This window comes from Thermobia domestica, chromosome 13 (genome assembly GCF_964235325.1).
Source record: "Thermobia domestica chromosome 13, izTheDome1.hap1.1, whole genome shotgun sequence".
Taxonomy (NCBI): domain Eukaryota; kingdom Metazoa; phylum Arthropoda; class Insecta; order Zygentoma; family Lepismatidae; genus Thermobia; species Thermobia domestica.
In genome coordinates this window covers 135,985,699-136,010,639 of record NC_137466.1, presented here as the reverse complement: position 1 = coordinate 136,010,639, position 24,941 = coordinate 135,985,699, and the positions used below count along the sequence as shown (strand labels likewise).

General features: G+C 36.0%; 2 protein-coding genes across 2 annotated transcripts in view; one reads left to right on the top strand and one right to left on the bottom strand.

The window, feature by feature from the left end:
• Positions 1-273: 273 nt before the first annotated feature.
• LOC145668539 (actin-related protein 2/3 complex subunit 3-like) lies at positions 274-23,126 on the bottom strand. Its single transcript, XM_081736524.1, has 4 exons — positions 22,911-23,126; positions 16,282-16,455; positions 11,449-11,644; positions 274-610 (listed from the first exon to the last, which is right to left on the bottom strand). The coding sequence occupies exons 1-4, from the start codon at positions 22,914-22,916 to the stop codon at positions 453-455; spliced, it is 534 nt and encodes a 177-aa protein (XP_081592650.1). The 5' UTR covers positions 22,917-23,126; the 3' UTR covers positions 274-452.
• A 937-nt stretch (positions 23,127-24,063) lies between these two features.
• Positions 24,064-24,941, top strand: part of LOC145668538 (GPN-loop GTPase 3) — a 38,143-nt gene continuing 37,265 nt past the window's right edge. Inside the window, exon 1 of the mRNA XM_081736522.1 lies at positions 24,064-24,269. Coding sequence (XP_081592648.1) covers positions 24,225-24,269 — 45 coding nt within the window. The 5' untranslated portion in view covers positions 24,064-24,224. The remainder of the gene's footprint in view (positions 24,270-24,941) is intronic.

Below are 24,941 nucleotides of genomic sequence, written 5' to 3'. Positions count from 1 at the left end.
AAAGTTTACTACATATATATTTTTTGAACTAGTTGTATAATATGGTTAGGATGTCTCATGAAGGCCATGTTGAAATCGCTACCACATACCGCCACCTTCTCTGTCCCATCCGCGAATTCCTCGTGAGTGATGCTAAATATAGTGTATATCATTCTGTTTGATCTTAAATGTGATCAGTATAATTTGTCTCTATTCTAAAGTACTATTCCCATTCCAGTTTACTGTCAGTAAATTTGTGAAAATAGATCCAAAATTTTCAAAGTGAAACCAGTATTAATTAGGAATATGATATTTATTATACGTTAATTTTTCTTTTTTAAAAAATGTGACATTTCAACAAATGCAAATCACAGGGATGTAACAGGGATTTCATTTCTTCTGTTTACACACCATATATGAATCTGTTTATAATGCATACATACAGAACACTTTTTCCGCTCACTTCGTAACAATCACTGCCCTGGTCCAGACAATGACTTGTCCATGAACTTTTTCTTTGCAAAACATAACCACCACTTCGATGGGCGACCATCTTCAGTACTGAACACACGTTCACAAACTCTAATGCCTGTTTCCTGACGAATTTGTTGAAGATATTGCCGCATCAAATCTGAAAAAAGAAAGAAGAAAAAAAAATATATATATAATACACCTTTAAGCAGTTTACGATTTGTCATAGATATATAAGTGAAAGTTTTTTAGTTAGCAAATTTCCTGTACATATATTGATGGATCTATGTAATATTGGTTGTCTGTCGTTCGGCTTACTTTGCTTAACGCTGTCAACTTCTTTCAAAGTTACTAACAAGAATTTCTTATGAAAGTGAAAAAAATGAGAACCACGATTACTTTTCTTTGCAGGGAGTAGAAACTCCCTAACTGACATCGAATTTTCAGCATACAATACAATTATAATTAGGTAAGTAACTATTCAGAATCTGACCACAGCAATAAACTTTTAATAATAATAATCTGTGATACAGTTATGGATATTGCCTTTATCAGAACATTATGCCTCCGGAATACGACTGTCGTAACTTTAAAGTGTCAATTTTACAGTAAACCCCCGCTCCAAATGTATTTAAAGAAACCTGATAATCTTTTCTGTTGTTGGGATCCGTAATGTTATTTTAATATGAAGTATTAACTATTACAGACAAAACCTTTCTTAATACATAAAAAATTGAAAACCATTTTAAAAAATACGAGGGCCATCCGGAAAGTGGTACCCGTTTGTGCAATAAAGACACAGTAGTACATATTGACAAATATGCACATTTTTATTGGAAAGAGCAGACTTTACACTACGTCTCTACATAATCACCAAACAAATTGAGGCACTTGTCATACCGTGTGACGAGTTTTTGTATTCCAGCGTCATAGTCCTCCGCCGCCACCGTATTGAGATACGTAGTCACGCCTCGTTTAAGTTCTTCATCGCTGTCAAATCTTTCTCCCGCCAGAAAGTCTTTAAGCTTCGTAAAGTGATGCATAACAAACCCATGTTTCGTCCCCTATAATGATGCGATTCAGGAAAGTCTCTCCTTCATCGGAGTAACGTCCCAGAAACATCAGTGCTGCAGCCATTCGCTTGGTTTTGTGCTCATCTGTGAGCATGCGAGGGACCCACCTTGCACAGATTTTTGAATAATGCAGATGGTCTTTGACAATTTCATGAACAATTGCTCGAGACACATTAGGAAAATGTTTACAGAGCTCATCAATTGTGACGCGCCGATCGTTCCTCACGCATTCGTCTACTGACCTCAGCAGTTCGTCTGTAATGACAGATTGTCTCCCTGAACGCTCCTCGTCGTGTGTACTCCCCCTCCCCAGGTTGAAGTTGCGACACCAGCGCCAAACAGACGACTTGTCCATCACATTGTTTCCATACACCTCCTTTAATTGGCGATGAATTTCACAAGGTCGAACATTTCGTGCATTAAGAAATTTAATCACGGCCCTCACTTCACAACTGGCGGGGTTCTCAATTCGTTTAATCATTATAAACGAGCACAGACACAACACAGGCACTGCTAGCGTCACGCAACCTCGCACAGAGCAGGCAGACAAGCCACTGACGCGGTCTGACCTTGCCCAGCGGCTCCCCGAGTCGTCAGCGCTTCATGCGGCGCAAACGGGTACCACTTTCCGGATGGCCCTCGTATTTTGAGTTACGAGAATCTTATTCTGGGAGTGCGGCACGTAATGTCTAATTAGCTTTTCACTTTTATTGATCTTTTAATTGGCACGTCCTTTCCAAACTCTGAACTTTCAATTAGGCATACTTTCATTTTTGAAATCTCAACTTTCAATTGGGTGTGCACTTCTGATTTCTGACAGCTGTTTTAACTTCTTTCTAGAAGCTACATTTTATTTCTTCTTGTTCTCTTTCTCTTTTATATGACCTAATTCTTTACACAATATATCGTAAATCATTTATCTCAATATTTCTTCTCTTATCCCCTTCGCCTCTAATAATACTACATTACCGGTCCCGGTCCTATATCTACCAAATAATGACATAATTAATCCTTTATACACATATAAATTCATATAACACACATATACATTTATTTAACTACCATTCCCAACACAATCTCTTCCTTGATAGACACCATTTAATAGAGAAAAAAAAAAAAAAAACGAGAGAAGAGGCATTTGTCTAATATTACTCACGAAATCAAGCCACGGCACAACGAGGATCCACGATGCAATCAGCACCGCCAACTTCATTGGAGAATGAGTATTAAAATGAAACTACAACCCACAACTTCAAGCATAAACCCGCACATCTATGCAACTAGGTGAAACTCCTTGACTTTCACCAATGCTCGAAAAAAATATTGAACTATATAAAGCTTGATTTTCACTAGTTCAAAAAAAAAAAAAAAAAAAAAAAAAAAAAAAAAAAAAAAGTGTTTGTCGCTGAACAATGCAGCTTTCTAGGTGCATGCCCCCTCATCCTCTAGTAAGATGAAAAACCGACTTGACACTTACTTTACACGATTTTCTTAATATTTTAGGAAAACAACATACATTTATGAATTAGTTATATCATCAGACACACGATATGTATAGCTACATGTAACATTTCATTTTTGTCAACACCTCCGCTCAGTGTTATAAATTCAACATTTTCTCCTGCGATTCCCTTCGAGGTATTCCTGGCTCTTACTTAAAAACTTTCCATTGACGTTTTTATATGCTATCGTTGCAAATTAATCAATCTTAAATTGTTACATAAATTATTAATTTACTTTGCTCTTATAGTATACTAGCTGGAAAATCCGTTCTTCGCAGAAGAAGAATATGTTTTGGTAAGTATTTGAACCCCTTTCCCCTTACGATACGCATTTCAATCAAAATGTAATGACCAAAATCAGTAATACCTCCTTTTCCCATCCCACTGCTTCTCACCCGCATGCCAAATCTGGACTTAAAGGGCATCAGGAGAGAGCCACTATTTGTGTCATCGATCCCGAAAACTACGGATTGGACACTCGATTATTTTTTACTTAGCTCTTCTCACCCACCCATCCCACATTCCCATGATGTGACAAAAGCCTAAGTACGCCATGGTCCACTCACGTACCAAAGATCACCAAATTCTACTCAGAGCTAGAAGTTGGACACCAAACCATCGTTAATATTCATATTTATCTATATATTAAAATGCTAGGCTTATATGTTTGTCTCCAAAGAAAAGTTTATATATATGTATCCAATCCTTTCGACAATGAGATCTCGAAAACTACAAGTGCTAGAAACTAGGGATGGCCACAAAGTTTCGGTTCCGGCGGAACGGGTTCTTGGAGATCCAATTTTCAGAACCGATTCCGGAACCGGTTCGACCTGGATCCGAAAACCCGGTTCCAGAACCGGATCTTATGAACCGGTTCCACACCTGGATCCGAAAACTCGGTTCCAGAACCGGATCTTTGGAATCGGTTTCAGATCTGGATCCGAAAACCCGGCTCCAGAACTGGATCTTAGGAACCGGTTCCAGACCTGGATCTGAAACCCGGTTCCAGAACCGGATCCGTTCAGAGCCGAAAACTGGTTCCACCAGGAACCGGTTCTGGCCATCCCTACTAGAAACGTGAAGTTTTCGCTGGTCGATTCCAAATTTGTGTAGATTGTCCAGTTCTAACTGAATATTTATAAAACATGGCCGTTATTTCTTTATTAAATTTTTAGGGATACAATGGAAGTGTTGACTTTTTTTAAAAAAAGTAAAGCATCATATCCTATGAGTTATACATTCCAACATAACATAGGTGTACACAAAGGTTGCATATCTCTCGGGCTTACGTTTCATGATCAAATGATAATGAAAAAGTAAAGATAACCATTTGTCTAGTCTAAGATGAATCTTTATTGTTTGGAGTTTTTTGCACAATGCACATAACATATCACTGACGTAATTAATTGTGTATGCGATGTATTTGCTTATTACATACTGCATGTAAGAAGAAAGAAAACACTAATCATACATGAATTAGAAACTCCAAAAGGAAGTAGGCTCAAATCTTGCAAACGGTGCGAGATATTGAAAAAATAATTTTAAAAATCTCCCCTTTATGGTACCCCTTGCCGATTTAAATCAAGACGTCTTTCACTTGTGTCTGTAAAGGGGCATGTACAGATGTTGTGAGGAATGACAAGGAAATTCATGCTCACATGTGAATGATGTGCTGTGTAGACAGCGCAGGTTCAGCTAGTTTACATATAAAATGTCCCCTGCTTCCCTTAGAACGAATTTTTACAAACGCTTGGACATGTGTCCCTTCATTTTTAATGAAGAGTTTATAAGTCAACTTTCGTCTTTGTAACTTGATGCCCTCGTGAGATACTATACTTTGGAACAAATTTATGAACCCCTTTACCTCCCGTTAGAATAAGCCCTTCCGGAATATTAATGTGCTAAAAACCTAAATGACGTCAGGGTTCAATCATGCAAAAAAGGTTCATCGGTATAGGAATTAATCGTTCTTCGCAAAGACAATAGGTTTATGGATAGTATATAAACCTCTCCACCCTTAGGATACGCGTTTCAATGGAAGTGTAATGATGAAAATCAGTAATGTCACACCTCAGCCCCCACTTGAGATTTAAACAGGATCAATCGAGTCACTATTCACCTCAGAGATCCCGAAAACTATGGATAATACTTAAATAAGGTGTTTTCGATTATTTTTACATGTCACCTCATCCCACCTCCTCAACCACCATGCTAATGAGGGACGAATTTGGACTAACATTAAGAGTGTCACTATTCATCTCAGCGACCCCAAATATTATGAATTAAACACTAACATCAATTTTCGATTATTTTTACTTGTTACCACTTCTTACCTATCTATGCCGATGAAGAATAGACTTAAATGGCATCGATGGTGTCATTACTCATTTCAGTGACTTCGAAAACTGTGGATTAGAAACTAATATCGGTCACAAAGAGTCAAAAAGTGGCTAACTGGACTGGAACTCGAGCCCGGAACCTTTGGCATACCATGCCGATACGTTAACCATGTGGTCCGAGATGAGAATACAGACCTCAGGAGTGAGAGAGTGAGTGACTATGCTGGGATGCGGATTATCTGAACTTTCCACTGGATATAAGAAATATTATCAAACTTCTACCGGGGCTAGGTCAGCAGAATAAGGAGGTGCTAACAGGCAAATTATTTCTTTGCCAAAAGTTGTTCAACAAAAATCGCCTTGTAATTGAGAAGCCACTCGTGAGAGTCAAAAACTTCAGGTCTCTCATACGTGAAATCTCTTCAACAACTGATTCATAATGTCTTCAGAAACTGTTGCTGTAATGTTGTGACCCTTGGGTATGAATTCTTTGTGAATTGCACCTCTCCAGTCTAAGAACACCACCATCGTTGGTTTCACGCATGACTTCTGAAGGCGTTTCCTTTTCGGCTGCAGATAAACTTTACTGACCCAATCCGCTAATTGGTGCTTTGTCGAAAGTTCGTACGTGTGATACCGTGACTCGTCACTAGTTATGACCCGTTTGTCCAGTCTACCATTTCCATCAACTCATGGTTCGAAGAGACTTGCAACTATGGGTGGCACAAAATTTTCTTTTCTGGAGATCCTTTCCACAATTTTTCTAACAGTATCATTTCCATTGTTCAGGTCGTCAGCATTATCTTTAGTGAATGGAAACAATTTTCACACAGTTCTTGACTCACCAATTCGATTTATTTCGCAGTTCGAATAGTTGTTAGCCGCTCACTCCTATGGTCATACATGACATCCTTGCTTTCGTCACAGAACTGAGCATCCCACTTGATCGAGAAAAAGCTTCATCCGTGTATGCACTATTAAATCTTTTCACCGTTTCTGTTGCGTATTTACCAAGTTTACCGCAAAATTTGAACGCTATCATCAGTGCTGTTTTCGTATTCATGATAACACACCGCGCAAAAGTCTCATTTCAAATATTATAACCTTACACACATGCTGCATCAAAACGAACTCTTCACAGCACGTTCGTCAGATGTTAAACTAACTAATTAGCATTTACTCCGCCAGGTCCTGCCATCGGTCAATAGCAGTGTTGCTAGTCTTGAAATTTAATAGTCAGGCTATGTAAATTGGGGCAAAGATTTGAATATTCGGACTCTCATATACGTAGAATGTTCCATTACACACACTGATTATTTTATACATGACAAATCAGCACATTTGTACATAATCAAATCTAACTTTTGGGAAAACATGCTTTCCAGAGCATTTATCTTCAAAAACCAGAAAATTAGTTAGACAATGTGAGCTCATTTTGAACTGGAAACCACGTAACATGAAAAAAATGGAAAGATCAGGCATGGTAATTTCATTTAGAGTGAAAGTGATCTCTGGACATCTAGAAACGGAAAAATAAAAATAATAAATGGGTTTTCTTACCATCATGGCCGGGAATATCATAAAAAATTTCTAAAATAACGAGAACAAGATAATAATAGAATAAAGCAGGAACAAGATTTAGTTTTAAAACGCTAACAATACAGAAAAAACACTGTTGCTTTTAAAATTACTATACAGACGAACTTTTGCCTCCAGGTGTTTATGAAATTAAATGTTTATGGGACCAATACTACATAAGTACGAACAAAAGACACATGAACTAAGGTCAAGAAACATGTGAGAGATACAAGAGAGGAGGAGGAACCACATACATCAGGTTTGTCAAGACATTTGTAGAACACCGGCCACAAAATTAAAGACTGCACGTCCTACAAGATTTTAAAAGCGCAGAAAAAAAAGTGAGTGAATTTGTTAAAACATACGATTTCTGTGTCTAAGAAACAGAATTCAAGCAATCGTTTTCCACGACCTGAGGTGGAAATATATTCGTTAATTACATTCGGGTTTCCAAGTTTATTTCTCTCTTTCTCTCTCTATCTATCTAATATATTGTCCAATGAAGCAAGGAAACAGATTTTTTAAGTTTCTACGTCAGATGATACCAAGAATGTCTAAGATAAAATTTAAATTTTGTCATTTTTCTACGAAATGTTGTTTATCAGTGAAGAGAAATGAAATACAGGTAATAGAACGGTGAGAATTTTACAGGGAGATTTCATTAATTACAAATTGCCAATTTTGCATGACAAAGTTAGTGGAAAGAAAGAAAAGTAATAAATGTACAAAAGAAGAACTCAGTTGAAAGACTACAATTAGTGCTTAAGTTATAGATACAAGAGATATATCAACGGTAATGTCGTTCATCAAGGAACAGTAGTTTCCTGAAAGGATCTGTACTGAGAAGGCCAATAACGATTTGACGACACACTCAGTTGAAGGATGATTTTGGGTTAAGTACAATTTTAGCAAGTGTGGCTACAACTCAGGGTGGATTGATTTAAATCAGTCGGATTTAAATCATTTGATTTTTTAAATAAAAATCGTTGATTTAAATAAAATTCCGAAATAAATTAATTTGAAGTGAAAATAAGCAAAATCCTATTTCTGTTCTGTTATTTCGATTATGGAAGATAATAATCATAATACAATAAAACTCAAATGTATGTACAGCACAGTATGAAAACGAGTGTCATGCAGAGGATCATTAGGGAAATCCAGTTTTGAATGGGTAACGCCGAATCTTACTTTCTTCTCTTTGTAACATAGGATTTTTAAATGAATAACTATTCCAATGGGGAAATCACCATGGATATTTAAGGCGAAAATTCTTTTGGGTGCACGTCTGTTTGTTCCCAGATAATAGAGGCGTACTTAGAGGGGTCCGATCTCTTTTCCGAAACTCAAAATTTCTTTTATATTTCATAACTTTACGCGAAATTTATCTATTACATATATATATATATATATATATATATATATATATATATATATATATATATATATATATTTCGTCTCGCAAGCTAGTTTCGATTTTTTAACAAATATGCCTCTGCCAAATATCAGTAACTTTTGTGAAAGGAAAAAGTGTCATGTTGATAAATGCTTTTTCTTTAATGCTTAAAAAACATTGTTTGCGATTGAAATAAGTTAACGATTGGAGATTAATTCAAAATTCAACCCCAATATTTTCACTTAAATGGCATAATGTAACTCCTAATGTTCTTCTTCAGTTTGCGACTTGTATTATATTGTTCTGTCCCTCTGTCTTTCGCGTCGTCCACGGTAGTTCACGCAAAATAAGACAGGGGATTTGCAGCTTCCTCTATCCCACTTCTCAGAGAATACGGGAGTCCACGTCGTGGGAGACCTAGATAAAAATTATTTTTATGCGTAGCGTTGTTCGAATTTAATAAATTCAGTCCCTCGTAGTACACCACAAGATATCCCACGAAGAACTAAAGTTAGCCTAGTATTTAGTCACCACCCTCTTCTGGGGAAAATTTATAATTATCTGATTCCATATTCTGTAATGGAATGAAATGCAAACCATGGCACTATTTTATAACAACGTTCGGTAGAAAATTTAAACCGAAACGTAACTTGCACATTGTCCACAACCTCATGCTACTAAATATACACACTACAACTGCAAGTAGTAATTAACCGAGATTCATGGCAAAGACATAGACAATTATATATATTGTTAACCTCAAGGTGAATACATCAACAAAGTCACAAAAGTGAATACAAGATAAATATATGCAATAGAATAGGTTCTATATTTTTTCTCTGCAATTTATGGACGGCGGTAGTATTGTTATCAAAGGTAGTACTAGAAAAGAAGAGATGGATATGCCAAGTTGGGAGTGAGCAGTTTCTTTAGTAAAGTAGCTCGTTTTGAGGTATTTTACTTATTAGTCCTCTATAACTGCAAGTATCCGTGCGCATACTCTCACATTGTCAACATATACCATTTCAGTTTCAATAGTATCAACTCCGAATAGTATTAACAAACCTCATTTCACGTATACATATAATAATTACTCTCGTATACCTTATAGAAACATATATTCATACGTCAAACTCCGGACGCAATTGACTACCAGAACCTTAATATATTATTATTATTATTATTATTATTATTATTATTATTTTTTTTTTTTTTTCAGGTGCAGGTTCACAGATTATCGTTGCACGGTGCAATTCAACCTTATTTCTGAAGACTTTGTCAACATTTAGCATGACTAATATTGTATGATTCAATTGAAAAGTACTAAACGCTTGCCATGTTCAGCACTCTTATATTGATTTGTGATATATATCCTCCCTACATTTATCAGCAACGAAATTTATTAAAGATTTTGCTAAAGTACAGTTTTTAGATTATATTGAACATCGGAGGATTGTAACAAGAGACGGGGAAGCAAATCCCTGAAGCACAAGTTATTACTCTTTTATGATATTTTCTTCGGCTAACGTCATAATATTAATATTTAAAGAAACAACAGCAAATTACCTTTAATTATTTAACTGAAACCTTGTATTTGATTATTCTTTTTAACGTTCTATTTATTTATAATCACTCAGATAAATCGTTAGATAAATTTGCTAACAATTGGAAAACATTCGTATATTTTTAATTTTTTTTCTCTTTTCGGTGTTGCTTCAAAAGAGTGTTAATTCAGGAGATGAAATGAGTGCGTTCACTAGAATCTGCTTTTAGAATTTTACGCACAGATTCATAATTGGGTTGCATCTTAATAAAGAACTTTAAACTTATAAAACAGAGAACTAATTAACAAAATTAATCGATAAAACATCTGCGCAAGTACCTGAAAGGTAGAGCAGCACAATATGAGGAGAAAGATTTGATTCAAGTCCAAAAAAAGATTTAAATTTATAAAAATCAACAAAATGATTTCTTTCCACCCTGCTACAAGTATTTCTAACTTTAATTGTTACTTCTAATTACGTTTAACTAACATTCCTTTGCATTCTTTTAATTACGATCCATTATTTGTATTATGTTGTGTTGTTGTAAGCTTTTATCTTTTTCTATATATTTTTTGCAAGTTTAGAAAATTCTATGCATTAGAACCAAAATTTGTGACAAAACTATGTCAATTAGAGGACGGACACGAGTAAGTCTGTTCATACTAATGATATCCTGAGTGTAAATCACGGTAACACTTAATTTGAACGAGAAAAAATTCTGCAACAGAGCCAGGGATTGAATTTGGTCTCCGGCTGATCGTGGCAGTCAGTTAACCACTACGTTACCCGTGGTCCAGAGACCTACAAATTTCTCACTGGAATGCTGTGCTTTACGTCTTGAACGACTGTACGTAGTTGAACCACAAATGATATCTCTTGTGCTTGGGATAAACCTAGGATTTTGAATAAGCTAAATTACGTACCATAATTAAAAAAACAACGTGGTATGCTGGAGTACCAGGTTTCATCACAAACTTTCTCTCTTACAAATTCTATACACTTTTACATGTAGTAAAAATAAGGCGTTAAAAAGCCCGGTTTTCGCCTTCACGTCCAAGCTCAACAGATGAAGTAAAGCACAACTCTCAAGGAATAAATTGTGCCACTGGTATTGGGGAAAGGTAGTCGGGGTAGTGATCAATGTACCGACAACCAAGCAAAAGAATCCGGTTCGATCTTCCGCTCAGTTGCACTTTTCTCTCTTTCAAACTCAATAAAACTTCTAGTTTAAGGCACCACGACTATCTCTTGCAGCCTAACGGAAATGACTGATTGACTGAAGAGAGTAATTATGAAATAACTGGTGAAACGATAACGTTGGAAGATGTGAGAAAACTCACGGATACTATGTTGTCCACCACAAATTCATATGAACCGGGATCGAATCAGGAACTTCCTTTACCAGAGGCGTGTACCATACCGATTATCCACCGTGATCCCATAAACTGAAGGTGCTTTTACCTACTATATAAATTACGTGTTGACAAGTCGATTGTTCATATTCATAGTCATTTCTCAAATACAACAATGCCTAAAATACTACTTCACCAACAGTTCATGATGCTTTACCTGCTTCTGAAGGGTTGGAAGGTTTGGCATAAACTGAATTTAATGGGAAGCCCGGTTCTCCTGGAATGTCGAACTTTGAGATCGCCAATGTGTACATTTCATGCATTCCCTGATTCTTATTACTACATTTCTGCAGTCGCTTTAAGCATTCTGTTATGTATAATGTTATATAAATAAGAACACGATCTGCTTCACTCTGCAAAAGAAACAAAAGCATGTTAAATATTATTACTTGGACGTTACATACCATCAATTATACTATAGCAAAAATTAAAAATGTCTAACCTTATAAGCAAACAAAATCACATAGAACAATTAGAATTCAATCTCGAACATTACGGAAAATTATTTCTTATATACCAATTCTCACAATAATAAAAACACCTGTAGTTTGCAATACGTTCGATGTGTGAGGTGGTAACATTGAGGATGCATGTGCAGCACCTGGCAGTTGTTAGTAGTGTGTGCGCGTTAAGTAATCATTTGTAGTGCGAAAGGTGGGTAGTAGAACTAGGCGTGTGCCAAAGGAAGAGATGATGATGGAAAATGGGAGATCTTTGAGTTTAAAAGAGGCCAAATTGTGAGTTCACAGTTAGCTAGCGCAAGTATTTCTAAGATGGCCAATGTGTTAAGTTTGTAACGACGAAAAGTGTCCAAGGTGATGACGAGCTAACTTATAGCAACACAACATAGGCGAGGAGAAAAGCAGGCGGAAGGAGAAGCCTCAACGATAGGTATCACCGAATATTGAGGAGAACTGTCACCAAAATGACTGCAGAACCAATGCGGCAAAGCTGACCGCAGAACTCAATCAGCACCTGGAATAGTTTATTTGCGAAAATCATAATCTGCCGCGAGTTGCATAACGTAACCTAAACATCCGCGATCAGCTTTGTTTTCCTGCCGTAAGTTACTGTTGAAATCTCTTTAGCGCGAAGAAATGGTGTCAAGAACATAGATACCAGACAGTCGATAATTAGAAACAGGTAGGAAGGTTTGAATATTCCTTTCACCTTATATCTACGAGGATCGTTTATTTTTAATCTCCGTTAAGCCACCAGAGGAGAACCATGTAAGATGGCGAAACGCAAATTTCTCAAATCTGTTCATTGGAGACTCCACATCCTCCATACCAGAAGACAAACTCTGATGTTCAATGATTGTAGAAAACTAAGCGTTAAACCGTATCGAATGCAATCGAAGCGTCCGCCAAGGGTGAATTACATTATGTAATTCAATTCAGAAACCATATTTTATCCCTTTCACGAACCACATGATTCCTACATTCATCATGATTGAACACCAGAGCCTGTCTTGTGGTATGGAAGCTGTACGATCTCCAATGAACAGATTTGATTATTTCCGTTGCGCCATCTCAAGTGGTTCTTCTCTGGTGGCTTAATGAAAGTTAAAATAAATAAATAAATAAAAATAAAATAAAATAAAAAAGTCTCTCGTACAATAGGCTGTGTTTACGGCAGGCAGGCACACAAACAAGTTTATGCTCCGAACTATCATTCCCTACTACGAACATGGCGGCGGTTCTGTAATGCTGTGAGTCACAATTTCCTGGTACTTCGTGGATTCTCCGATTACAACACATTACTGCCAGTGATTATGTGGACACTGTAGGTGCCCACGAGCAGCCTATGATTTAGGTGCTATGCACTAATTCACTGTTACTCATATACTCTCGCTGCTGAAAGGGATTCAATTCACTGTTAACCTGTGTTTCATGAACATCACTACGATACCTTCCATGACTAGCAAGATTCGCACACTTCAATATTACATTTGGTCAGTTCTGAGGTAATAAATATCCTTCTCTACGTTCGCTTACAGAACAGAATGGTATACTATATAAAGAATTGTACAATATTCCTCCAAAAACCATTCTGGTCTTACATGCCTGTGGACTCATGACATGCTAATCACGTTTAGGATGTACTTTGTTCAGATGTATCTATCATTTTGACAATCACCTGTATAAGGAACATTTGACATAAATTAAAGCACTCCCTAATAAATCTAGTACAGGACATGACAATATAAATACTAGGATCATTGTAGATTCAAGTACGATTGATTAATGAAACTTTAGAAATGCAATAACTCCTAATGTACTGAAAATTGCCACAGGATTACCAATTTATAACGACTGCAACATAACATGTATAACAAATAATATATTTCTCTGAATTATTTCCTTTGGTACGCAAGATGTAGTTTAAAAGACATGAAATAACCAAGAGCAAAGGATTTTACAATGAATGAATCTATGCAACTAGCCAATAATGTATTTCAAAGTTATATCTCTGAGGCTCTTGGTGAAAATAATTGCATAATAGGTATAAGAAAAAAAAAAAGAAAAAAGAAAGAAAAAAACACCGTGAATATGAAGTATTACTAGAAAGATCTCGAAAGTTACAGAATACCAGGTGTCACCTACAATCTTAAGGCAATTTACTTATAAAATCGGATGCAATACATTATACACTTCAATCAATCAGAGTTTCCTCGGGCTATATAGTTAGCGTAGGTTCTAACTATATCGGTATGAGATTCGAATCTCGGCGGGAGCTCATGTGGTTCGAATATCACGTAGATGTATAGCGTAAGTCCACGTCTTATATAGCCACGATGAAGAACAGAATGCTAAAATGGAATCCATCCATGCATCACATCATCAATAAAATGCAAGAATAAAATGCAAGCTTTCACAAGAACCTATTCCTATTGCACATCAATAACCTATTACAATTTATTTTTTGATTGATTGATTGGGATATAAAGCAAAGGTATTTGTTCCCATCATGATGGAGACAATGGCTTAAACTTGCCTCTTATGAAAAGTATTTTCAAGTAAGAAAAGTTAAGAATAAAAATTACAAGCGTAAGTGCTACACCAGATAAAATAAAAAGTTCGGTTAATTGTAACGGAAGATAATAAAGAAGGTGCTGAAAGAGATAAAATAATATACCTGTATGGTACTAAATAAAATAAATAATAAAACGAAGTAAATGCTAAATAATAATAATAATAATAATAATAATAATAATAATAATAATAACTCTTGTTGATAAATTATCACGAATAAAAGCAACAACACTGTCACCCTCCAAAACGATTAAAATTATTAGGCAATAATAAATATTGTTTGAGTGTCTGGGACATTTTACAATTACATACCAAACACTCAATTGATTGATACATTTATCAAAATACGGATGGCCAACACTACGCACTAAATAGCAATGTGTCAGATCAGTGTCCGATACATAAGGACACTAGGGTCACTTTATCTCTGCGATCAGAGCAGAGTTGTCTGTCAAAATAGGCCTCACATCATAGGGTGAACAGATATTCATACCATGTAGCTTGTTTTCGTTTGCATGGTTCCAATCCGCTTCCAGTTGAAGAAGCTAGCTACAAGGTCAGAGTGTTCAATTACAATTTCTACCAAAACGGCGTACTTGGCTTTACATACATTTACCCAAATGCCAACTTGTGTCGCCACCCAGAAAACAATGTCGACAGAGTCCTTTTACTGTCTCACGAAATGTCTTGTGCAAGAACATCCTTATTAAAGGCTTTCTATAGGCTAAGAACGTTTTAAAGTTAGTGTAAACAAGTACCCAACACAGCAAAAGCTGAAACGCACGATCAAGAGCAAGACTGATAGCTGTAAATTCAGCAATGAATACTGAACATAAATGATACAAATAAAATTATGAGCTTTCTCGTTACTAATTAACGGATACAAAAAAGATTTTTCATCTTTCAACCATTCTAGAGTCGGCTACTCCTAGTAATCAGTATGATGAAGAAATGTTTAAGCTTGAAACCTATGCTTCTTAGTTCTACCTAGTCAGAGCTTTTGTTTATAACTATCTTAAATATATTTTTTACAAGGTTTGAAGTAGAGATGCCAGAAAAGAGCAAATTATTTACCCGAATGAAATAAAAACAGTAACATAAATAAAACTACAAAAAAGACTGTTATAAGTGGTATAACTCAATCCTATTCAACACAGATATGCGATAATATCTTAACGGGCCGAGTACTGAAATTTAAAATAACATAATTCTATTCTATAACATAGTTATATTATAATTCTTTTGTTTACAGTACAACTGAGTTATTTAATTAATATATAATAAATTCTATAATTTATTACTAAATAGTAAAAAAGTATCGTTAGAGAAATGCACCACTACCGTACAAAAAAAACGCGGAGATGGTGAAAGGAAATATTAATAAGAGTTCCGTGTAACGTCATATCAGGCGCCGTAATCGCTTCTGAGGTTGTTATTGTTTTTCTAGTTCGAAAATGGAAAGTTCCTTTTAAAGTTCTCTTCCCCTTCTGAATAAGAGGCAAGAAAAGTGCTTATAATATACCTTTCGACAAATTTCTTACACAATTGAAAAAAATAAGTTTCTTCCTCATTTTTCAGAAAGATAAATAATTACCGAGCTATGGGCGAACGAGAATTATACTGACTAAATACATTGCCTCGAAGCCTAACCAGAAGAAGACCACCAAACTCTGAACAAGCTATCCTTATAAAAGACATACATGAAATTTATCTTGCACTTTTCTACAAGTGGGTAGTTGCTGAGTGATGATCACACGAAAGCTGTTTCGACTAGTTTTTACGACGCAGAATGTACTATTTATCCCATAAAAATTTCGTACATCTGTAACAGTGACGAATGGGAGCCACACTAAAATCTAATCAAGTACAAAAATGGTTTCCCTAGAAACACCAGAGCGGACAGACTGACTTTTATTATTATATCTAGCACTTTAATTTTCAAAATAATTACTTACCTTTATTTCGTATGTTCTGAAAAATACGTTTGCTTTAAAAAAATACAATGCTTCATCTATAATATCCATCTCCCCCTCGAACTTAGGTGCTGGTCCTCGGAATTGTGTTCTAATTGGTAGGACAGCGATGTTTCCTACCAAACCAGAGTAATCAAGGAACTGTGAATGATAAGCCTGAAAGGAAAACCAATGTAGTTTTTACGTACATCCATACATAAACAGGCTATTTTGATTCTCACATCTTTTTGTCTTATTGTATCACTTTATCTCTACGTACTGATAATTTTCAATATTTATCATATTCTCAATTTTAATTTTACGCTTTTGCTTTAAATATTAAAGGCAGGTTTTTAGTGACTGACATAATGCAACTCCGCGTACGAGCCATCCAATATCAAATCAACACACAGTTTCGGATTGGCTCTTGCAGATTGCAGTGATATTTTAAATTCTGATCACTATCATCAATGCTTGGATCAAGCGGAAAGCTGAAATTGATTCATGAACCTATTTCGAAATTACAGGATCCTCAAAGTTCTCAAAATTTACCAATTGTCAAATTTACCAAAATGAGTGAAATTTGTTCGAATGGCATTTGCAGCTGACCTAAAGGACCTAGGATATTGGTTAAGGTGTCATTTTAGATCTCATGAAAAAAGCTTTCATTTTCGGGAAAAAAAAATATGAATTTGATTGTCTTAAAAACTCATATCTTGAAAATTAAAAATATAGCTTCACATATAAACCAATATTTGGACTGTTAAGAATGTATCCTAGCAGTTTATTTTGGAATCAGAATGGGATCATTTATTACAAGAGTTTCCATTTCAAACTCTCTGGCGTAATCACTAGCAATAAACCGATGAAGGGTGGCTTGCTCACTAGCCTAGTGACAGCCTGCGCCCCATTCTGTGCCACAAAATTATAATTTCCATCCATTTTACAAGACGCAATTTTCAGCTCCATGTTTGGAAGTGGAAATTCTTGTAACAAATATTCCAAAATAAAACTTCGGAGATATATTCACATCAGTTCGAATATTATTTTTACCTTTTTGAAAAGTTTTAGAAGTAGCTTTTTAATAAAATCAAATCCAATATATATATAATGTATAGACTAGTGTTATACACCTTAACAACGTCCTCGAACATGTAGGTTAGTCGCAAATGCAATTGAAATAAATGTCACTCACGCAATTTTCTGTAAAAGTTGGGAACTGTGGGCCTATAATTTCGAAACCAATTTACATACGAACGTGAAATATCAGGGTCATTTTCCAATGGTAGCAAGAACTGATGAAGATCTGAGAAGGTGGAATCTTGTTTAAAAATTGTGTTGATTTGACATGGAATTGCTTGTATAGAAGATTCGAAATACTCCAAACTAATTCTAATTATATTTCATAGAAATCATATAGAAGTGTTTTTATTTACTAAGTTATTTATCCGTATCAACACTCTTTTATGTCTCCTATATACTTCTATATACCTCAACTATATACTCCTATATACTTCAACTATATACTCCTATATACTTCAACTCTATACTCCTATATACTCTACTATACTAAACTATATACTACTTTATGTCTCCTATATTTAATTAATGGTACCTATTAGTTGATAAATTTGAGGAAACTATCGACCCTTTTTCTTTCACCATGTCCCTGCAACTGAAAATTAAAGAATACAAGCGACTGAGTTGGAAATTGAACCCGGAGCTCAGAATTACTATACCGGCAAACTGACTTCTGTTCTATCTTTACTAGTTGATATGATGGGATGTATATCTAGTAACAGTAAACGAAAAACTTCATGGCAGAAAATGCTCGCTTATCTTTTAATTTTTCAATTTTTCTTTTTCTTTCGCGTAGAATTCTCAATTTGTTTTAACTACTATGTTACCCAGTCTGCTACCAGTCACACACTTTCACTCCTAAGACTATGGTTACTCGAGTATGCGTTTTCGATGCGTTACTCCCTCGCAGCGAACGCGACCTAGGTGGATACTCTGTAATTTTACTTTCGCCACAGTTATAAATCATACTGAGCCAGTCAGGGTTTCCATGTCTTAGTGCCACACCATTATTTTCATTCATGCGAATCACGAGAAATAACCCTATTGTGTTATATATATATATATATATATATATATATATATATATATATATATATATTTTCTATGATTAGCTAATTTTTCGGAATTTCCTTGTATTTTTGTGAATTTTCTTTTGTTATACACTCATATACTTCATAATAGAAGAGTTTCAATAATCAACAGAAAGAATCTTCCAAGCAGCTGTTTCTTACTAAAATCCCATTGCCTGGCAACACGTTTTTTTTTTTATATATCTTCCTTTAGACATATTTTACTGATTCTGAAACAATAGGTGGTCTATTGTTCCGAAACGCACCAAATACGCTCGAGCCGACGTATTCTGCGCATTTGCAGCGCATTGTGATTAGCCATCTACATCTAAATACATGGTCAGAGTATCCCAAGCGTACGCATGAGCCATAAAAACGCGTTACGAACGCATAGAGTAGCCGTGCACTAAGGTCAATGATCAGCCACCGAGTTCACATTTATAAAGAACTAGCAGAAGTACCCGGCTTCGCACGGGAAGAATAATGTTTACGCACAATATTTGAAAACAAAGAAAGTGAGAAGAGTAAACAAGGCAACAAAACGCCACGCGAACGGTGTTAACATGTATAGTGGACAAACATACATATAAACCAATGTTCAGTTTTATACAGTACAAGATATGGTACGAATAAAGAAATCAATTATGTTCACTATTTATTATGTAACATCCAATTTAACTGCATAAATGCTAATATACACACTGAGTTATCTAAGCACAGCAGCAGTTACGGCACTGTCTGTGTGATCTGAACGAATAAGCATTATAAAGAATCAACATGTTAGATTAGTCAGAAAGCGGACCGTATTGTGTAATGACTACCGCACTGCCACAGTAAGTCGGAAATTTGCGTTCATCCGCAGTCCAAATCAATCATTTTTTTTTTTTTTTTTTTTTTTAAATTTCCTGGTCACCTTCGTTTCCTTTGAAAGTTCTGTATGGCCATTTATAAACTGGACTGAACTACACTAATGTGTACCTTCTTTAGCTAACTGGAATAGTTTTCTAATTCAAAGCAACAGAACTTCTCATGGTTGTGGTACGGTTACGGAAGTATACATTTTAAAACCAAGGTAAATAATATTTTTTAACAAAACTATACATAAATCCACAATTACAGATACTATTTATATTAAAATATAAAAATTTTAATCTGAAACCACAAGCAAGTAACACATTTTAACTAATAATGATTTACTAACGTTATTTTAAGTTCCAATTATTAGTCATTTGAAACTGCTGCTTTTTAGCAGTCTTTCTCGGTAGTGAAAGGAAATGAGAATGAAATATTAAAATTCATGGAAGTACCTGATTTACTTAGAAGATACAAATGCAAGTGTGCGCGCTGATTTAATGGTAAAGTGCTCAACTTCAGCGAGTGGGTCCCTGATTCGATCCCAATTCCCGGTAAGTGACTTTTATAGTGGAAAAACACCGTGTGTGTATATTTATTCGAGGTTCTCACACACTTATGATTTCACCACTCTCATCTATCTCATCGTCACTGTCTCCCCTTTTCCGTCGTCGTAAGTCACCAATAGAATAAGGGCCTCGAAGTATTTGGATTTTACTCAAAGGACAGCATATTTATGTATGGCATTGTCTATTAGCATGAAGTAATATATTACTCTTAGGGGGTACGATGACCCACTGGTAGAGTGCTCATCTTTAGTGCGAAGAGTTCCTGGTTCGATTCCAGACCACGCTGATTTGTGGTGGACATCATCGTTATCCACAGGTTTTCTACGAGTTTTTCCTAAAAATCATTCTACCAATTATTCCACAATGTTTTATTTCATTACTCGTTCTTCGATGCAGATTAAGAATACAGAGACATTACTCGACTTTATAAGAAACACCTGCAATTCAGAAAGGAAGAGCAATGTTTAAGAAACTTATCTATGTATATAACGAGCATGTTAAGTCATCTTAGAATAGAGAAACAGCGTTAAACATTATGGTTCTTCATTATGTAATGCAAAAAGCTTTCTGGTAATCACCTAACTCAAGTTGGTGCGCATCTTTCGCAATTGTGCTGCTACGTTCGTAACCACCTACGGTAACCTACTAAATTCATAACGTACCTGTCCCTCTGGTACGGCGTTATAGGCTCAAACTGCCTAGGATGAAATACATGTAATGCTAGAATGTATTAACCGTCTTGCAGGATTGGTGGTTTTCTCAGTAGTGTTCTTTTTAATGAGATATGTTTAACGCATATCAAATCTCTATACATTAGGCGGCAAGTAAATACAATTAAAAGGAATTAGGACATAATTTATGAAAGGTAATTTCTAAACAATTGTCTCTATTCGTTCCTCCCAACTTTTCATAACAAGTACGTATATTTATTTATTTATTTATTCACAAAGTTTCATATAGCATTTAGCCAATAGACTGAAACTGTCCAACAGTACAATAACAAATAAAATAAAAAAGAGATACAACCACAGAGGGTCAACCTCTAAATTTATAATGTTCTTTTAAGCTAAGTTTTAAAGTTTTGTCCAGAAGTAAAAATATTAAATCTTTTAGCAGTGTATTGGACATGCGCCATCAAATATTATTGCCACCAAGAAAGTGGATGTGATTGTTACACAAAAAGATCCCCATATTCTTCAACGGGCTGAATGTCAGAGACTAAGTCCAGAAATATGAGAAATCGTACAGTTTAAGGAAATAGATGGTGGTTATTTTTTGTGAAATTTATGCTAACTAAATAAGTTTAATGTGGTATCTCGAGATGCGAAAAGCAGCATGTTGTTCATAGTATTTTGAGAAGGGTATGCTGACGTCAGACATTAGGGTGTAAATTAGGAAATTAGTTTCCCACATTGAAATGAAATGAAATTTGTGAGTTTTACGTCCCACGGTTATGCCGGTTAGGCTAAAGGAGACGGTGATCATGAGAAATGAATGAAATGGTGGAATGAAGAAAGTGGGAGGAAACGGGAGAACCCCGAGAAAACCCACGCACGCGGTGTTTGTCCACCACAAAGTTCACTTGGCGGGGGCAGGGTTTGAACCCGGGACCCCAAGCACCAGAGGTGAACGCTCTACCACTGAGCCACCGCGGCCCCTCCCACATTGAAAGATGGAAGTTCCACGTCACGAAGGTGATATTTCGATTTCGAGTTTTATACGAACGTAACGTTATTAGGTTCTGTGGATCGGCACAGATTAATGAAATTAAGCAGGAAGCCATTGAATATAAAGAAATGGAGGAACAGTTACATATTCAAATATGAACGTGTTGATGATTTGAAATGTCATTGGCAAAAGTACATAGTGAAAGATACTTTTCTCCAGAACACAAACTTGTTGATGGAGGTTATTATTTATAACGTATTGGTGCAAACTTAGAAAAGATAGAGAAGATTATTACTTATTCAAGACCTCTACAGAAAACAAGACTATGGGGGTTAAATTCCAAAGTTGGGCGTCCGTTTCCAGCGAAAGTTTTAAAATTTACAGGAAATATATGGATAATTTGATCGTTTATGTGCTTGATAATATATAAGAGTCTCGAAAAATCTGTTTATTTGTTATATATAAGCGGTTATAAACATGAGACTATATGGCGAGCGGAGGGAACTACTTGGCGCAAGGTAACCGAACAGTTGCATTGTGGGAAAGAAACGAGCATTTATGTTACCAATATGGCGAATGTACAAGGGCAATGAACAAGCAGTTTTAACATTTGTGAAGGAATACATTGATAACGAGCAAAATCTTTTAAAAGTTTGTGAAGAGCACGGATTAAGGAACCTAATAACAAATTGCAGAAAGTGTGGAAAGGAGATAACAGGGAAAAAACTTGACGAAAGCGGACGCCCAACTTCGGAATATATGCCGACTGGGGTCCATACTTTCCTTAAAGCAGTGTCGGAATTGTACAAACCGTGAGGGTAAGTAATCGCAATAGATGTGTGAATTTCATTGACCTCATTTACATGCATACCAACCGTCGCCAACGCGCCTTCTTCCTTCGGACGCACCTCCCGCTGCACTACTTCACTGACTAGGTTTCATATTCGTACTTTTTACTGGCCACCTAGCACGTGTTGGTTTGTGGTTTTTTACACCTTATTACGGCATTTTTCCGGACGCAGTATTTTTCACATGAATGTGCATAGAGGAATTATTAAAATATAATTTCAATTACGCTGACAGTGAATTTCCTGATAAATGACAAAATCTTAACGTTTTCAAGCATGAAAATACCGTATCTACTCATGGCACAAAGCCCTCTTGGTAACTGGACCCATCCGCCTCTTCACGTTACAGGACATAATCGTTGGACGTAAGGCAGGGAATTTACACTAATACTGGCGACCCACATTTCTCACTGTGCTAAATGGTTGGATAATTTTCAATCTAAACCTATTTCAAAACAATTATTTGAAAATTTGACATTCACTAGTACAAGTTTAAGTACAAAATCGGAAATAAATGATAAGAAAAAAAAAATGACGTTTCTTACAGGCATTGCAGCAGGTGCTGGTAAACTACAACACTAGAATTACGAACTTTGTTCTTGCATCTTTTGCGATGTTCGTATACACTTTAAAGTTGATCCTATTAGCCGGATTCAACAATTAAAAGCGAATTCTTGAAAAAAAATATTTATAATCACAAAAACTTAAAGCCGGCCCACACCCATAGATTACTAATATTCAGCGTTGCCAACACATCTCTTTAGAAGGTACTAAACGAAGGACAGAATGTCACTAACAATGACACACTCCAGGATCCGCCTTCGCAAACTTTGTGACGAGCAACACAAAACATGTAATTGCTTTGTCGATTACCATAAACTGAAACGTACGGAATGAGAGAACGGGCAAGGTGCATAAATTAGTACTATGAAACAATGGCAAGTCTTCAAATAAACAATCGTTCTTTCAGAAAAAAGTTCCAAGGGCGGCACTGCTGGTACTACTCTATTTATTATTATATGGTCTTTTCCGGGGTGTACTTTAATATTTTCGGGGGGCAATGCCCCCAAAAAGACATGTCTGGAAGAAACAGTGGAGAGAAGTCATATCTGTAAATGTTATCACTTTAAGCTTAGTGAATAGAGCATTTTAAAACTCTATTGCTACGCTTTTAACACGTGTTCTCCGACATTTTTTTTACTCTACACTATTTTCTTCTGAATTGCCCAAAAGATTTCGGCACCAGGGCATCAATTGAAAGCGAAGAAGTAGAAATAGCTGTTTTATTAATTTTTCTACAAGTTTTAAATATTTAAAGGGAGTTCGAGCTTACATGCCTTCAAGGTTTGGCGATCTATCACGAACTCCCGTTTTCACATGTCTTTTGTTTAATTGCTGTTTTCCGATTTCTTTTAATTTGGATTCAATTTTCATAGGCCTAGTGTGTGGGTATCCCTGGAGTCACTGTTTTTCTTATCTATAATGAATTTACCTTATAACAATATCATTTAGTGCAAGCAATTCGGGCTTACACTCGTGCCATTTTGCTTACGACTCAAGTCGTGGCCACATTTTTAGTTAGAGACAGTTCATTTTTTTTTTTTTTTTTTTTTTTACCACTCAGTTAACTAGTTTCTAGTGGAATGGTCGATCTGGCCAATATGGTTGCGAACTTCTTCTAATAAAAATTAATTTGTTTGTTTGTTTTTTTTCTTAGAAGAGGACGTAGAAGAAAATATTGTGGTCTACCTGTACCATGGACTGTGTCGTAAACTTCTGTCCTGTTGGTTTTTGCATGATTAATACAAAGTGATATATGGATGTTGTTAACAATTATCCAGTAATTAGTGATTCGCAAAATGAGATACGCTCAGATTGTTATGGGACCTGCAGGAAGTGGCAAGGTGATTATTACATGCATTGTATTAATCTAGACGGAAAATTTCCATTTGCACTCTTTAGGTTACTGGGAACACTATTAGGAAAAGCTAGATTTAAGGAGCACATTTGAAGGCACCTGGTTTCCTTAAACACTGGCGTCTGGTTGGGAAGGTTCTAGAACACAGTACCCCCTATATAGGGTATATGTACCAGTAGTGAACCAGGTACCAGTAATTGACCAAATGCATTATTTGAGGCATTTTATAGGCGTTACATGATCCTTGCACTGAAGGATGACGTTCTGCTACGCACAAATGTTATTCGTTTATGCCTTTCGTGATGCATGACGGGGGTTAAATTCCAAAGTTGGGCGGGGGGCGCGGTGGCTCAGTGGTAGAGCGTTCACCTCTGGTGCTTGGGGTCCCGGGTTCGATCCCAGCCCCCGCCAAGTGAACTTTGTGGTGGACAAACACCGTGCTCGTGGGTTTTCTCGGGGTTCTCCCGTTTCCTCCCACTTTCTTCATTCCACCATTTCACTCATCTCTCATAATCACCGTCTCCTTTAGCCTAACCGGCATAACCGTGGGACGTAAAACTCAAAGATTTCATTTCATTTTTCCAAAGTTGGGCGTCCGTTTCCAGCGAAAGTTTTAAAATTTACAGGAAATATAGGGATAATTTGATCGTTTGTGTGC

Coding starts and splice junctions, on each gene's coding strand:
- LOC145668539 (XM_081736524.1), bottom strand. Junction 11,645..16,281: donor TCAGAACATACGAAATAAAG/GTAAGTAATTAT, acceptor TTTCTTTTGCAG/AGTGAAGCAGATCGTGTTCT. Junction 611..11,448: donor TTCCAACCCTTCAGAAGCAG/GTAAAGCATCAT, acceptor TTCTTTTTTCAG/ATTTGATGCGGCAATATCTT.